Source organism: Syngnathus acus, chromosome 2 (genome assembly GCF_901709675.1).
Source record: "Syngnathus acus chromosome 2, fSynAcu1.2, whole genome shotgun sequence".
NCBI lineage: Eukaryota > Metazoa > Chordata > Actinopteri > Syngnathiformes > Syngnathidae > Syngnathus > Syngnathus acus.
The window spans coordinates 24,570,855-24,587,735 of record NC_051088.1 but is presented as its reverse complement, the minus strand read 5'-3'; the positions used below and the strand labels follow the sequence as shown (position 1 = coordinate 24,587,735).

At 43.6% G+C, this 16,881-nt stretch overlaps 1 protein-coding gene across 3 annotated transcripts in view; it reads right to left on the bottom strand.

Annotated features, from left to right (window-relative positions):
• The window catches only part of LOC119135820 (neuron navigator 1-like), a 51,925-nt gene extending 35,639 nt beyond the window's left edge, over positions 1 to 16,286 (bottom strand). For 2 of the 3 annotated variants that reach the window (XM_037273769.1, XM_037273778.1), the window contains exons 1-5: positions 16,197 to 16,286; positions 13,938 to 14,102; positions 11,543 to 12,336; positions 11,373 to 11,464; positions 5,653 to 6,468 (exon numbers count right to left, since the gene is read on the bottom strand). In XM_037273769.1, the coding sequence (XP_037129664.1) occupies positions 5,653 to 6,468; positions 11,373 to 11,464; positions 11,543 to 12,330 (1,696 nt within the window). In that variant the 5' untranslated portion in view covers positions 12,331 to 12,336; positions 13,938 to 14,102; positions 16,197 to 16,286. The remainder of the gene's footprint in view (positions 1 to 5,652; positions 6,469 to 11,372; positions 11,465 to 11,542; positions 12,337 to 13,937; positions 14,103 to 16,196) is intronic. The other variant, XM_037273786.1, reaches the window with a different exon arrangement.
• Between the last annotated feature and the right edge of the window lie 595 nt (positions 16,287 to 16,881).

The window sequence follows — 16,881 nt, the reverse complement described above, 5'->3', positions numbered from 1 at the left end:
CCCTCCAACACACACAGATGTAAGCATTAATTGGACATCTTTAATTACCCTAAACAGGGGCTTTGTTTAACACTGGCATCAAATTGATTGGATACGCTCATGCTGACTGCACGTTTGTAAAATGCTTCCTGGCCAGCATCTGCTCTGGCCCCGGTGGTCCCAGCTGGGGCATTTCGAATGCGGTTCTGCGGGGGGTGAGGTTGGATTACAAATGCAAATATCCTTGTCAGAGCCGGCTGCTCCCCAGGGGTGCGCATGAATCACACTCATCTTGTTTTAAGCGCTTGTATCTGTGTTGGCCAAAAAAAAAAATCCCATTGGCCTCATAATAGAATAATCATCATTAATCTCAACATGTTAAATAATGACATTGTTGCGAGAGAGTTCCGATTTTGGTCGAGTGGAAATGCAAAGACAAGAAGAAGTAAGCACTCTTTAAAAGTAGATGGGATGGCTAAGAAAGTGCTGTGTACTTGTTTTGCTCCCCTGGGTCACTTGTCTCTTTCTGTCCATTAGTCAGATAGAACCTCCCCAAAGGTGCACTAATGGTTCTGGCCTTGCGAAAGTTTTAGTGCAGTCGTGCTTGCATTCTTTCCTGAACTCTGTTGAGTCACTCACCAGTGAGCGCACCTGTTTTGCTCCAATGTGAATGGAGATTTGAGGACTAGGGCTTTCTCTTTCTGTTCTCTTCCTTTGTCTTCCTAGTCTGGTTCATGTGCACGCACGCGCACATGTCACCCGAATCTCCTCAGGCTACGCAGCCATGATAAATGATAGATTGCTGTGATTGAGCTTTAAAGTGACGTGCATGAATCAAACAAACACAAATGTGTGAAACTTCTTCACTGTAAATATCATTTATGTTACGATTTGCTCCTGTGCAAGGAGGAATTTGGATTGAATTGAGTGTTACAGATGAGATGAGTTGAATTTGTTCAGCGAGGAGTTCAACTTCAAATGATCTTTTCCCATTGAAATGACTGGAAATGCTATTAATCCGTTCCATCTTTCCTCAAAAAATGTTCTCGTGTAGTTGAATGACAAAATATAACCCCGTATAATATTGTACTTAATAAAAATAAATAAATGAATAAATAAATAAATACTTAAATAAATAAATAAATAAACTTTCTTTCACTTTGCATAAATCCTCCTTCTACCGCCCCCAGGTGGCTAAGGTGCCTGTCCGCCTTGGCCTCTTGTTTTTTTTTTGTATCTTTGTTTTATGTTTAACTTTAATTGTTGATCTTGCTTAACATGACTGCTCATTCCCTCTTCCCCTTTTGAATTCCCTGTCTTCATCATCATCGTCATGATCCCACACTTCTAACATCCCATCTCTCAAAACAGGAAGCATGACAACATGTCGCCCGCCCGCCATTCCTGCGCATTTAGACGGACGGAGTGGACAAACACGCACAAGACACAAACATAAATATGCACACACAAGGCTTCACTGTTCAACCAGGATGCAGACACAAATCCAAACTTTGTCCGATCACATGTGATGATGGCATAATAGAGCCTTTTTGTACACAACGTGAAGAGTCAGCCACCTCCCCGTGACAAAACCATTACAACTTGAACACACGTAGGAAAATGTGATGGGAAAATTCAGCTGATTACGTAATATTAGATGACGAGAAAGAAAAAAAGTTATGTTTGATTCTACCATGACCTAAAGGCTAAAGTTACATTGGCCTCCAAAAAAATGTATCTGCCATTGATATTTCATATCATAACAATGCAGACTGTACTTTTATCGCAAAGAGCTTCTATACGTATTACAAAGCAACATGCCAAGCATCCTTTGGCATGAACTCACACCACCAAATGAAAAGCTTGATGAGATAAGACCTTCATTTATCCCACTTGCCCAGACCTGGCACTGAATGTTGGACCAAATGCAAACGGAGGCATGTCAGTAAATGCAAGTGGCCCTCGGTCCTATATCTGCTTAGAAATCAGTAATACCCGGGGCAGAAAAGTGAATTCATCCAGTAGATTTGTTGAGTATCAATCAGTAGTATTTAACTTTAAGAACGATATTGTTTAAAAGTGAATACCGTTTTTTTCCGTGTATAATGCGCAAAATTTAACTAATTTATTGTCCTAAAATCTGGGGTGCGCATTATACATGGGTACAAATTTTTTTTAATTTTTTTTTTTAAAAATTATTTTTTTTTTTTTTTTTTTAAGAAAATCATGGTACAACAAAACCAACAACAGGACTGACCGACAATAGTGTGTTTGTACTGTGCTCTGGTCATTTCGTCAAAGAAGGGATAATAGTCCTCTTCTCTTCTTGACTGACAATGAATGTGATAGTTTAATACAATCAGCAAATAACAAAATGCGTATTACAGGTAATATTTTATTTCACAACACTTTGCCATGTTCCTTTCGTCTCTGCTGTTCACTTCAAACACGCTCCATACGAACGCAATGCTCTCGTATCAGACGCTTGCTCGATCACCTGCTCGTTTGCTGTCACAATGTACCCTACACAAATCCGAAACATTCGTTGCGGCTCCGAGTCACGACGAGGGGCAAGTTTTGGTTTCCAAGGGTGTTTTTATTCCTCTTCAACGTCTCTCCCATACAGAGCCGCCTTTTTCACATGTCCGCACGTCACTTTCCTCTCTTTTCATCTGATCGCGGTGGTGCCTTTACGGGCAGTCGGAGAAATCAACGCCAACAAAAAAAAAATACATCCAGCCTAGTTAAGACCATACCAAAGACTATAAAAATGGGACCCATTGCCTCCCTGCGTGTGTGACGATCATTGGGACTTAAAAAAAAAAAAAAAAAAAAAAAATTGGGTGCGTATTATACATGGGTACAGGCTTTTTTCCAGCATCAACATGCCATTTTTAGGGTGCGTATTATACATGGGGGCGCATTATACACGGAAAAAAACGGTATTTTGAATTGATTATTCTATCGATTAATCGAATAATATGAGACAAATCTTTTTGTCTTAAGTATATTAAAAAAACATGTTCAACATTTTATTAAGCAATTATTTTTGTTTATTTTGTATTACTTAGTGATTTAAACAACAGTCAAGCAATATCACAAGAAGAAACGATGGTCATCGTTTTCCAAAGTAAGAGCAGATGTTTGTAAATATCTGATTTGGATTTAAACACAAAAGATAGATCAGTCTGCTTTCATCAAGGACTAGAAACATCTGAAAATTGTTACCTTTCAGAGCCTGAAATCAGAACAATCTTCAATTAAAAGATGGCTCGAAACGATTGAGTGTTAAAATACAAGTCAATTCATTTGATAATAGACTTGTTGCCGATTAATCGATTAATTTTCACGAACCACTAATGAATCACAAAACTAAAAGAAACGTGCCAGAGGTGCCGGCCTGCCACTCTCGACTACAATGGGCACATTATCATATCATATTTGGCATATGTGTGGTACAATATGCTCACCAAGCATCCCATCCCAATGAACGCTTTCATCTGAGAGCTATCATAAAGCAAATACACAAATAGAACAAAACCAGAAGAGCAATATCACAAGGTGGCCTACATACAGTTGACTGCCCGGTAACAAAACGTACAAAAATACATAAGAGGGACTTGTTATGATATCGAACTTTCGTGGTGCCCGACTAATTTCCCTCCCATCTACTTATCTCCATGATGTATATACTATACGTGTTGTGCAAGAGCTGATGAGACAAAAACAAGAAGTGCTCTAATATAATTTTGGTGGAGGATGGCAGGAAGCAGACAGCACTAATGCAATGGCTCCAACGTCCTGAGAGAACCACCACAACACATTGCAAAACACACACAAAGACGCCCACGCGTAACCACAGGGAGCCATTATTTGCACAATGACACACGTGTGATCGCCATTGTGACGCAGTCCCTTGGAAAATCCAAATATGTGCTCTGCCGTCCGTCCGTCCGAGTGGCGACATCAACTCTCATCAGAGTTGAGTGAATTTGAAAAGAAGGATGCTTCGCGACGTCGCCGGGGTGTTTATTTGTCGTTTGGTTACTGAAGCCTGAAATGTTGAAAGGGAGTCAAACAAATGACGAGGCCAAAGATTTCTTCTCTCTCTTTTTCGAAACAGCTCTTCTGAAGCAATCATTGTTCTCCAGACAGGATTGCGAAGAGACAATGGCGGCCGCAAAGGCGCCCGCAATTGTGAATTAACAAGCGCGTTGGTATGCAGGGTGACCTTTGAGGACGTGTGTGTCGTGCCATTGTGTGGTCACTATGTTCGCCATGGGCTCAGCCAACAGTGAAATGACACGTGTAAAAATGACACTCTTGAAGTTCAATCGACACGATCTGCTAAGACTCATCCAAACAGATGTCGCTACGGTTTTAACTCGTTGGCCTTTTCCAGGATCATAGATCTGTGATTAGTGCAATGGAAGCTGAATCTTTTCATTATCTTGATGCAAAGACTAATCTGAGTGCTTGCTGGATTTTAGATGAGATCCTCTCATGCTGAGAAAGGCACACGGACACACACACACACCTCATTAAGCGTGCTGGATGGGACCCGAAGGTGTCATTAAAGGAAGACATGTGAGGTTGAAATCCTTTTGAACCTAGACAACCCAGCGGCAGCATTTGAAACTAGTTGAGGTCCTGTGATGAAATATATTCTATTTATCAAATGGAATGAATCAACCAATCAATTCGACTCCACTGAATGTACTCGATATCTTCAACTTGTCGCTGCATGCTCCCAAGTTCAAAGCCGCGGACCACCAATCAATTTCAGTAATTCTCTATATCCAATTAAGAAAAATCTCTTAATCACTCATTGGTGGAATGAGCCTATTGTGCTTATTAGGGAAAACCTAATCTTCTCATGATGAGGCAGGCCTGAATTGGCCGACTAATGCTTTTAAGCTTTTCAGTGAGGAATCAGACCTCAGTGGTGTCCTACATTATCTTTGCCCATCGCTAAAGGCTCATCTGGAAAGGACATTGTCACGTTGCGTCCTGCTAGCTGTCACAAAACAAGATGGAACCCATTTCAATGCCAGAAGCAAACAGGACAAGGCTAACAAGCTTTGAGTTCAACTTAAGATTTATCCTGATAGAATACAGAACAGGAAGTTTCAATTTCGTAAGAGGCAAAAGCGGGATGAGGAGAGCAGAGAAACCAATGTAATGCATCTTCCTATATGAAACCAATTAGCCGCACCGTCCCAATGGAAACCAGGATATTTTAAAAGAGGAGTCCACAACATTACAATTTGCGTCTTCGCCTCCTGTGACAAAATACTCGACAAAAAAAATAGCCCCAGTGTGTCTTATGTGGCATTTATGATGATGATTCACTCTTGGCAACATATGTGTACGTTAACTATCTTTCATCCTAAATGTCGCCTGGAGGGGGGGGTGGAGATGGTGACCATCTGTGTGTAGCCTGGAGAGCAATGGACATAAAAGAGGAGGTTGGAGGTCAGACGTGAGGGCGGAGTGGGATTGGTGCAAGGCTAAATACGAAGCCCGCTGTGGCGAGATCTGCCGACTCTTTATTTACCAACTGACAACGCCCACTCACACGAATGACCAATTTGGAATGCAGACAAACAATCAAACAGAGATCAATAAAAGTATTTACGGACATATTTAGCCAATGCAGAAAAGTCGACTCACCAAGCATTTGGCTGAACAGCAGCTGCTCCAGATCCCCCAGAACTGTCACCACTAACTCCGGGTCCACCTTCAAAAAGGCCTTATCGTCTTGACCTTCTACCGCCTTACTGTCCTTCTTCTCCTCACTGAAAACGGGAGCCGATCTTGACTTCTCGCCAGCTTTTGTGGCGCCAGTATCTCCTGTACCACCAGCTCCGTTAGCTTTAACGGGATGTTCAGCAAGATCTAGTCCTGGACTTTGGCTTGTCTCAGTGGTCTTGCTAATGGGTTTGACCTCTGCATAAGGTCCACGAGGTTTCCCAGGGGCCGGGATCCGGCTCGCCTTACCCGCCGCATTTGAAGTCACGGCTTGAGAGTTGAATGGTTTTGGCTTGCCTTGGAAGAGGGACTGTTCTGATTTGGAAAGTGTTCTGGATAGGGATGTTTTCCCACTGGCGGGTCGAGCTGTCTGCCCTTTGTTGGTGCCGGGACCAGGCTGGCCGGAGTCATCGTTCCACCTGGGACTCTGGTACAGGTGCAGCTTTTTCTCAGCATCAGTGAGCACAGCCAAGTTGCTCAGTGATCGCTGCTTGCGTAGTTTCGACGGATTCGAGACCGGAATCGGAATAGATCCGGTCGTTGGTCGGTAGACCTTCAGCTCTGACCTGGAGGGACGTGGGGGTCCCTGGGGTAGAGCAGATGGCTTTGCTGGAGGCTTCCTTGAAGCCATGGACTGGGCTGAAGAATCCTGTCTAGAAGCAGCGGGAGACCTGAGGTCCAGCTCCCTGGGCTTTGCTGTCATGCTAATGTTAGCCACATTAGCCTCCAGCATCCCTCCTGTAGAGAGCCAAACAACAGGGGCATGCTCTGATACAGAATAAATGGTGTGAAAAACGGGCAGACATGAAAACACCAGTGTCGTCTTAATTTGCTGCCTCTATGCCAGCGCAATGACGTGCAAGAAGCCTGCAAATCAAACCGTATCCGTGCAGTCCTCGACTCACATTTTACAATCCATGCGTGTGCAGATCTGCGACCAACATGCAGCCACGCATGGCCTCCTCACAATGGAGCCGGTGAAAGAACACGCAGCAGCAGCAGCAGCGCTCACCGGCCGCCCTCCGCTGGCTTCCCGCTCGGCATGGCCTCCTTCTCGTGAGGGAGGCAACAGCCGACTGACAGGCGAAGCGGTCGCAACAGCAGAAACACCCCCCCCCCCCCTTTCCCCCCCTTTCTGTCTCTCCTCCCTCTGCTTGTGCCTCGCTTGCTGGTTTGCTAAAGCGAGCCCCGCATGGCTCATTCACTTCAGCCTTCCCTTCTTTCTCGTCGTCTCTGACTCGCCCTCCTCCCACTGGCTGATTCATCCCCCCCTTCCTTCCTTTCCCCTCGTTCCGTCTTTATTCCTCCTCACACGGATTCAAGTAAATGCCATCCCAAAAAGCTGTGTCAAATAAATGTAAAAAATCTCTCACTCACAAGGAAATCTCTCTTTTTTTTTTTATCCTTTAGTTCAAGCGGTCCAATCACGTGACAGCACGGTTCCTCAATGTCAAATCTTGCCGCCAGAGTAAAAGCACCCCGCCCCCGCCCCTCAGCGTCCACACAGACATCCAATTGTTCATCATCACATTTGCTGCTCCATTCATCCATTCACATTCAGATTTGGTTAAGTACGTTAACCACAGGAAACCCGACCGTGATTATCCGAAATTATCTTTGGATTAATTAAGCAATTCCAAATGCGCAAGGACATTGCAAGGCATTGGCAGCCAACAGCCCTGAAAACATCAGCACGACCTCCACCTGCATTACATCAACGATCCACTCATCTCCATTTCCTTCCTCCCACTCCATCCCTGGTCCAAATCCACACCACAACGCCCATTGTGGATGCACAGACCATTAAGCCATCTCATCCACTTCCCGGCCATTGTGATAAGGCGAGCGCGAGTGCACGTGTGGGCGCTGATGGGAGATATTTCGGTGTGCGTGTGTAATGCGTGTCCTCTGCACGCGTGGGTCCGTCTTTCCCGGCGTGTCACATTGATGAGACAAGGCCAAAGAAGCGGCCATCTAGGGATTCGCTCGTGTTCAACTTCCACAAGTCATTCCACTGGACATCCCATCTCCAGTAGTTTGGCTTCAGATGTGATATTTCTGAGTCGTCCCCTGACATTGGATAAGTTAAGAGCTGATTGTATAGAGAGCCATAAAAACAGAAGCAGCATTCATTCCATTAGGGATGATTATGATAGCCAAGCAAAATCGCTGATCATCAATCAATAAAACCGTCATCTTTGTAGGTAGAGGCTTTTATTTGGATTTCCAAGATGGGGAGATGTTAGGGAGCGGAAAGCGATTCGCCCAATCGGCTTCAAGCAACATGTAGTGGACAACAAGAGGGAAACTTTAATTGCCATAACGCCAACTGGGGCTACCGATCCACTGACGAAGATGGTGAAACATTCCAAAGCACAGCTGCTATTTAATCCAATCAGCTATAGACTATGACTCGAAAATTTGGAAGCCCAGAGTAGCAGTTGGGGGGGAAAAAAGAAAAACAGGAAGAGCAGACCAGCTGACGGTACACCTAAAAATCGAAGCCCCGCCTGGAAAAGATTGGGTGAGACGGAAGCGCCAAACAACAGCGGGTGGCTGCTTCAGCGAGCAACATGTTCCACTGGAGCCTCACGTAATCACCATCTTGTGACTGTGGACCTGCACCGCAAACATCTGTCCTGTTCACCGGGCATCAAAACAGCAACGTGGGTCTCACACGCAGCACTTGACAAAACCACAATCCAGCGCCTGCAAGATGAAGAACAAGCAGAAGACCCGATTCATCTAAGCATGTCTTTGTAGACTTTGCTTTGGGCCAGTCATGCTCATGTTCCCAGTCTCTTACGACATCAAATTGGAAGCAGAGAATTGAAAAATGTCTTGGATGGAAAAGAAACGATTCCAAAGCCACAATGAAACTTGGAGCCAAATGGATTCATTCAAGCGCAACAAAAATGTACATTGCATCAACTGTGAACAAAGAACACAATTAACATTCATCAAATTTACACACCATGCAAAACAAACTGAACACTGCTAGTTGTCAGCTAGACCCGGTTAGCTCGAGTCAGCTGACTTTAGAGGTCAAAGCTGTGTGTCGTGACAGTTACGGGGGAGGAGCTCCTTGCAGACCCGTTTGGGGTTTGAAGGATGTCATTTTAGGTTCATAGGTGCTCTACATCTGCTTGGCGACGGATTACGGTTTGTAAAATGAGAGCGGCTGCACACAAGGAAAGACTGTGTGGCACAAGGGGTGGCACACACACACACACAAACACACACAGTGTTAATGGTGTGTTGGCAGCACACAGCACCTTGTTTGTTGCACTGCTCTTTAGCTCTGCTGACTAGTCATTTTAATACACAGCGGACGTAAACATATAATCTTTATACTTTGCACGCACACACGCACACACTTACCTGGGCAATCTGGCCTGACATCAGAGAAGCTGACAGTTGGAGTGCGTGATGGATGCCAGCGCTCAGTATTTCACTTTGTATTCATCACTTATCACACACACAGTCGGCGTGTTGGAAATGTGTGTTTGTGTGGAACATGAGGTTAAAATTTGAGAAATTGCCTCCGGACTAGGGGAAAACGCTTCGACACACTCACTCACAATAAAAGGCACTTTCTTTTAAGTCCAGGTAACTAGAGGTTGAAGGATGAATGGAGAGATTGAAGACATAAAATCAAGTGGCAAGTGGTGAGATCGGGTTAAGAAAATCAAGACTTTCTGGAGTCCAATGTAATGTGATGAAAATCGATTCGCAGTCGATATTTATATTTGTTAGTGTTCAACGTCCTTTTGGCATATGTCCATATTTTGACCAATAAAAACTAATTAGAAATAAAACTGAAATCACGCTGATAGTAGTTAAGACTGTATGTTTCAGAGAGTCCAATTAAATGACTAAATTAGTGAAATTACTCAATTGGCATAAACATGATTAGCAATTTGACTTCAAGTTTAAAAAAAAAAAAGAAAAAGCAAGCATTTAAATAAAGCCACTGCGAGATAAATACGACCTAAAAACAAAAACAAAAAAAACAAATCGTACCACAGAATCTTGGACCAAATAAGAGACAGTTTGCCTATGCAGATGGCACATGCTATCACTTCCTCCCACTGACTCAAAGTGCATCTTCATTCTGACTGTAAACATGAGAGGAGGAGGAGGAGGAGGTGTGATGAAATGACAAGACAGTGACAACTCAAAATGTGGCTGAAGAAACAGAGCTTTCAAAACAAATTGAATTGCACACCAAAGAGAAAGACAAGGAGGAAGAGGATGGCGTGAGGAAGGATCTTGTGAGCTGGAGAAGCAGAGGAAGCATAGAAGACAGAGAGGGGATATCCTGCCTCACCGCTGCTTTATTTGCTTGGTAGCATGCTAGCTCCAATGACTCACAAGCACACTCATGACTATTAAGGGTCCACTTTTAAGGGCAAATATCGAGATAACCAACATGCGGGAGTCGTGAATGAGGATAGTGAGAATACACAACGTGACTCCATGGCTGAAGCATTTGAGGAATTCGGGCACTTATCCGTGACAATAGCGTGTCTGTATCCGGGAGGCATATAATGTGAATTTAACAAAAACAGCATGACGGACGACACACGCTCATTGTGACTCATGCGCAGTTCGGCAACAATTGGCATCTCGGGCGGGGGGGGCGCGCAAATATTTGTTTTGAACGCTTGTACACTTGGGGTGTCTCTGGTTGCTAGGTTACAGTGTGACGGTCTATAAAAAAGACATACGACGATGTACATTTATATTCATAAGTGCTAACTTTATGAAAAGTTGTATTCATTTCACAGCACCGCTTGAAGACGTGATCTCAGGTGCACATGATGTTACGGAAACCAGGTGTGTGTGTGTCTGTCAGTTTTCCATATATCCTTGAGAAAAGTATTCTGGCAGTAAATTATAACCTGTGTGTGTGTGCGTGCAACAAAGACAGCGATATGGAAAGACAATTCCCTTGCTGGAAAAATATATGATTTACCAAACATTTAAGCTTTCAAAATACCATCTGTGGATGGTCACATATCCATCACACACACACACACACATCATCTCTGGAGAGTGGCAAGGTCAGTAAGACTTGGCTCAAATTGAAAGACCATATGGTGCTGCAGACACATTTAAAGTTCATGTCTTCATTGAGGTCAGAAGGTGATCAAATGTGTTGCAAATATTTGGTGTGCTTTGAAATAAAAACAGAATTATTCAAGCGGCGTTCATTATCCGTTGTTGGTGAGCATCGTATTCGTAAACAGAAGCGCGCACGAGAGGAGAACGGGGTCAAAAGTTCAAATCAACTGCCTGCCTGCCAGCGACTTGCGAGTGCAGCCCTGTTTTTTTTTCTTCTTTTTTTTAATCCCATTACTGACCCACATCCTCACTTGTCCTTCTAAGCACTTCCCGGCTTTCCATGCCTTCATCTTGACCCACTGCAGTCGCTCGGCACAGCCGCCGGGCTGAGGCACACATTCCAAATCGTGCTACTTTACTTCAGACATGGCGGTCAAGGCGGGAGACATTTATTCGGACCGAGGCCGTCTATCCGGGTCCAACACTACGAGTCATATATCGGCCTTGTATGACTGTGGCAATAAATAAACGGAGCACCCATAGAAATGGACATTTAAAGAATGGCTTTGTCTAACCTGGTGTGAGGTCATCGCAGCAGATCTCAATGGATCCGGATGAACAGTCACTCAGTTCATCTAGTGACAAATCAGAGTCCTGCACTTGCAGCCTGTCAACAGAACACACGGAACAGAATTTTCTTCATCTGGCTAGCGACAACAAAAGTGTGTGAATGAGGACCACCAACCTGAAGCTGAAGGGAGCGACGGCGGCCATGTTTACTCGCGTTTCGGAGGGAGCGGGCTCTTTTGGATCCGGCGTGTCTAAAGATACGGGCATGGCCGGCGGAAGCAGCGGAAGACTGGAAGAGGAAGCCGGACTTGAATCTTCCGGCGTGCCCATCTCCTCATCTGATTGGGCGGCGCTGTCACTCAGACCCCTGACGGGTTCCTGATGAATCGCTCGAGTGGGAGCTTGGTAGACGTTCCCGTTTTTGGAGATGCAGGACCGGGCTGGGTCCATTTTTGGAGGCTCTTGCTCCTTTCCTGGCACAACATCATTCAACTCTCCGGGAGCTGAACGCTCTCCTCTGCTGAACTGGAGCGGAGGACGTAGGCTGGTTGTTTGGTTGCCATTTGAGCCTTCATTTCTATTACAGTTCCCATCAAGGGAAAAATCCGTGTGAATCTGTGTAGGCTTCCCCCGATCCAGAATGTGCGGCGGAGGCACACGCCGCTGAGTCAGTGGACTATTGTAAGATGAGGAAGAGTTCCGACCACCTGCTTGGTGCAAAAGTGGAGGCTTCAAGCCAGCGTTTGTCGGCACGTCCCTACGAGAGGACTTGCTGGCGCTCCGAGGGCAAAGTAAGGGAGACTGAGTGGGTGTGTGCGTGATTTTGCGTTTCGAGGTAGGTGTCGAGGACCTGGGCAGATTGCTGCTCCCTTCCGTTTTGTGGGAGGTGGGTAAAGACGCACGCGGGATCCCCGACGTGGGATGATTCCGAAGGGTGGACCTGACGTTGACGCCTCCGCTCATGATGACCTAACGGGGATGTCACAAAAGCCAGCGAGAAAACAGACGTGTTAGTCGGGACATTTTGTACAAAGTTTGAATCACAAGTTACTGAGACAAATAGAGTCACCAAGGCAATTAGTCATGAGTTGAGCACAACTTTAGAACAAGCGTGGAATCAATTCGACCTGCTGGGTCTTGTCAAATAAACCACGTTTGTAATTAGCCCAAGCAAAAGTTTTTAGAGTGAAATTTGGGGGAGAATGGTGAGATTGAAAGCATGGGAAAAAAAAGAAGGGAACAGAAAACGGATGAAGGATCACAACATCTGGGAGACAAAGAGATTGCAAAATGATTTGCTCTGCCTCATAAAATGTATTATCAGGAGACTTTGCTTTTGGCCTAAGCGTTTCAGCATGTCCGCTGTGACATCACTGCATTTGGATTTTGTTTTACACTGGATTGAAAATATGAAAGCAAATATATTGAACTAAAAACTTTGTTTTTAGTTCTTTTCAAAACCACATTTAGTCTCATACTATGTCATTCATTGACAAGTATATAGTACATTTGGAAAACATTTGTTTTTATTTTATATACTATATTTTTGTGTTGTTGGGTGGGGCAAGCACAAAGTTTGAACGACTATTAACGAATAAATCCTTATAATTTGGCTTCATTAATCTGATTATTCTTTGTTGTCCAATAAATGATTCAAATATTTTTTTTATTTAACATTTTTGGGGAAACTAAATGTATATTTCATAATATGCATTTTTATATGTACTATATTTTAAAATATGCTGTTTGTACCAATTCTTCCCCAAAAATAACAGATGAATGTTATGACAAATATCATTTGGAGGAAACTGGAGTCTGTGACCAAACTAAGGATTTTAAGACAGTCCTAGTGAGTCATGATTGGTCACCTTGCATTGGAAAAGATGATGCTGCAATTCTGGTTGGGTACCAGGGAGGTTAATTGTATTTCCCATCACGTTCCCATAATAATGGCTCAAATCAAACGCTACAGTAAATCAGTCTGATACTGACATCTGCTGGACACCAACAGCAATAGCTTGTGTAGTCCTGAAACCATTTGTGCTTTTGGCAGGGGTGAGATAACATACAATTACTTAATTCACAAACAAGGTCAAACTGAATGAGTGAGCACACACACACACACACGCACAACCTTGTGATGAGCACTGACTCATTACAGTCAACACATGAGCCGGTCACACATGCCTCAGTCTGTGAACCGAAGGACAGTGTTGCATAGCTATCATTGCTTAGTTTTTATTTTTTTATTTTATTTTTACAATATGATGATAATTACTTCCATATAATGAATCTTAACATCTAATACATCAGTGTCGCAATTATTTTTGCCTCATTACTAACTTGCCCATTTTGGACACACAAATGAAACTGCTCTGCGGGAAGTGACAAGAGATTAAAAGATATGAGCCTTATGAAAGCTACCTATGTTTAAATAAATAAATAAATAAATAAATAAAACAGAAAATAAATAATAAAATAAAAATAAATAACATGAAATATAAATAAATACAAAATCAATAATAAATAAAACAACATGCATGCCAATCCTTGTGACCAAAGAGCCTGTCTTACCTGCCAGCAGGCTTCTACGTCTTTGGCGGAGGGGAGGGAGGGAGGTCACACTTCTCCGACGTCCCAGGAACAATGGACTGTTTTTTCCTGGATCACCGCTGCATCCGCACAGCTGCCCATTCATTGGTTTGCAGAATCTAACCATTCACCAAGACAGGAAGCTGTGTGAAAAAGTAAAAACACCATCAGCCAATGGCACAGAAGCCCGCACTCGAGTGACTCATTTTCAAAGTCACTTTCCTGCGCAAAGTCATCAGTTGACAGGAAACACACAATTAAAATAGTCGAAAATAAAAATGATAAAATGACCTTCAAAGGCAGTGTCATCTTCAGAATGCTTTGAAGACTTTTTTTTGCTGTGAACTGGACCACACACATTCCTGAGGTTTGTGATGCGGTGCCAGCGGCCAAGCTATCAATCCAGTTTGTATGACTCAAAAATGAGTCAGCTGGATTTTCAGTGGCTACGACCACCTCACACCGATCAGTATACACTTGATTTAGATCCATCTGAGGGATTTGTCACAGATGGACACTATATGGCGCCCTGACTCATAAACTGGTCAATATGATGCTGACTCAGGCTGATGGCATCACGCCTGCTAACGGGATCCACGTTTTGCCCACCCTCTCGTTTCAACCCTGTATGGCATTCTCTCGCAAATCATTCAATCGGCCACAAACACAAAGTACAATCAGGATATTTGCGAGAAGTTGAAGAAATTCAACTGTGACACTCACCCGACGTAAACATGACGACTCAAATCAGCGAGTGAGTTTGCATCCAATCCGCCTCCTGTGCACGAGTTTCTATGTGTGACATTCTACTCCAGCAGCACGTCATGCCGCTCTGCTGCTGCCGCAGTACGCCTGCAGCTGTGTCCCCGCCCCTTTCTTCTCCTAATCATTATTACTATCTCCCTGCCAGTAATGGACCTGTTGGCCGTGCTCCCCCTCTCCCCTGTCTGGGATGAAATACAAGCCCGGCCGGTCCATTAGCTGGATGAGTGTGTCTATGCCTTTTTAGTCACACAGTGTTCCCTATAATTTGTGCGGGATTAAAAGTAGTAATTAAGTTATCGTTTAGTAGAGGCTCGTGACTTTAAGACAAATCAAAAAAGGATAGTAAAATCGGAAGATAGCAATTACACACAAACGCAGAGGAGTGGCCCATGAATCATTCATCTAATTTGTTCTATTTCTTCAATGTGAAAAAGCATATTATATGTTCCCTTTGGGTGATGTGGGGAAAAGTTACAAAAAAAAATCTGACAATACCCAAAAGTTAATTATCTGGCCTGGCACTAGGGGGAGTCGATTTCAGGGGGGCGGGGGTCAGTGCCCCCACACCCCCCCAACTCTAACTCCGCCAGTGCTAGTAAGAATTGTATAGCTCAGGCTTGATTTTGAGGAAAGATCAAACTTCAGTACATAAGCAGGTCTCTCAAAGTGTAGTTTGAGCAATGCCAGTTGTATGCCGGCTCCCTCTAGTGGTACATAAACGAATCACATCAAGACAGTGAAACACACCCAGACATCTTGGAATGAAGCTTGAAGCCATTTCAAGTTTACTCTCACTTCCTTCATTCAACAGGTAGTGACCAACCACAGTGCAGCTTGAGAGCATCACATGACCAAACTCAGGTGAGCCACAGAGGCTATTTGTTATGAGCTACTTCAATTTTTCTTTTTTTTATTTAATAATGGGTATTTCCAAGGATGTCTCCTTGAGTTAAGTGAGCATGCTGTCAAATGTGATCAGGACAAAATGTCCTAAACTGTGGAGGGTCAGATTCAAGACAAATCTACCTTGGCAGTCAGAGAAATTTATTATGGAAAATTGAAACTAGAACGTTCAGACAAGTAAATCTAAAGAGAGAAAATGAGGTCAACTTAGAAGGAAGCAAAATAATATTGAAGCCTCAGCGGAAGTCTCATAGTCAAATGAATCACTGATGTCTTTGAAAAGCAAGAATTCATAGATTTTTTTAGTGTTTATGTTATTTAGTCATTTTATCTCACATTTGTGCTGCAGGGCAGTTGCTACAAGCTGAGTCAACAATATTGATTACAGAAAAAAATACTTTTAATCTGTTTTGACTGACCACACTAGAACTTTAAATGGGTCTCCTTGCATGGCAATTTACCCTGCATGCTAATAAAGAGACAAACATGTGACCACACTGTAAACATCTTCCTCATGCAAATCCTTGCCAGATTCAAAACATTTGATAAAATCCAAATACTGTACTCACAAAAAATGTCTTTTTGGTTTTGCTCAGCTCGGTTGGTAGACGCGCTCAAGTCAGACTCCCGCAAACACACTCACATGATGCGTTGCTTTGTTTCTCTGCCTCACAAAACGGGAAGTGGCTTATGACTGAGGGATTATGGGTAGCAAAATGTGTCAAGTGTGTGTGTGTGTGTGTGTGTGCACAAGGGAGGTCATGTCTAATCTTCTAATGGTCCATGAGGCATGTCATCTCCCCCCCAATTTAGAGACAGACGCCGTTGTGACAATGGGACACTTGTGTTACTGTAACCCGAGGGACATTTGGGTGTGTGTGTGTGTGTGTGTGTGTGCGCGTGTGGTCAAATCACACTTAGATGTTGCAAACATGGTAGACATGCAAACAACCAACACACAGCAGTTCCATTGAATGACAAGAACCTCGGGGTTCTATTTTCAAAGTATGGCTGTTGAATAATTTTCATTTACGTTTCACACTGCTGTGTATTTTTTTTTTTTATATGTCATGCATTACGCAACATGAAGAATAGTCTTGTGTACCATGTTGTGTACTATTATGTAAACTAAATGAAACTCCTCTAAGGAGATCATCACGTGTCACTAATTCAATGTAAGCATTAAAATGTCGTTTAGCTTGAAGAGCATATTAAAGAGCGGTGGTTGCTCTGCTTTTGGAACACCAAAAGACA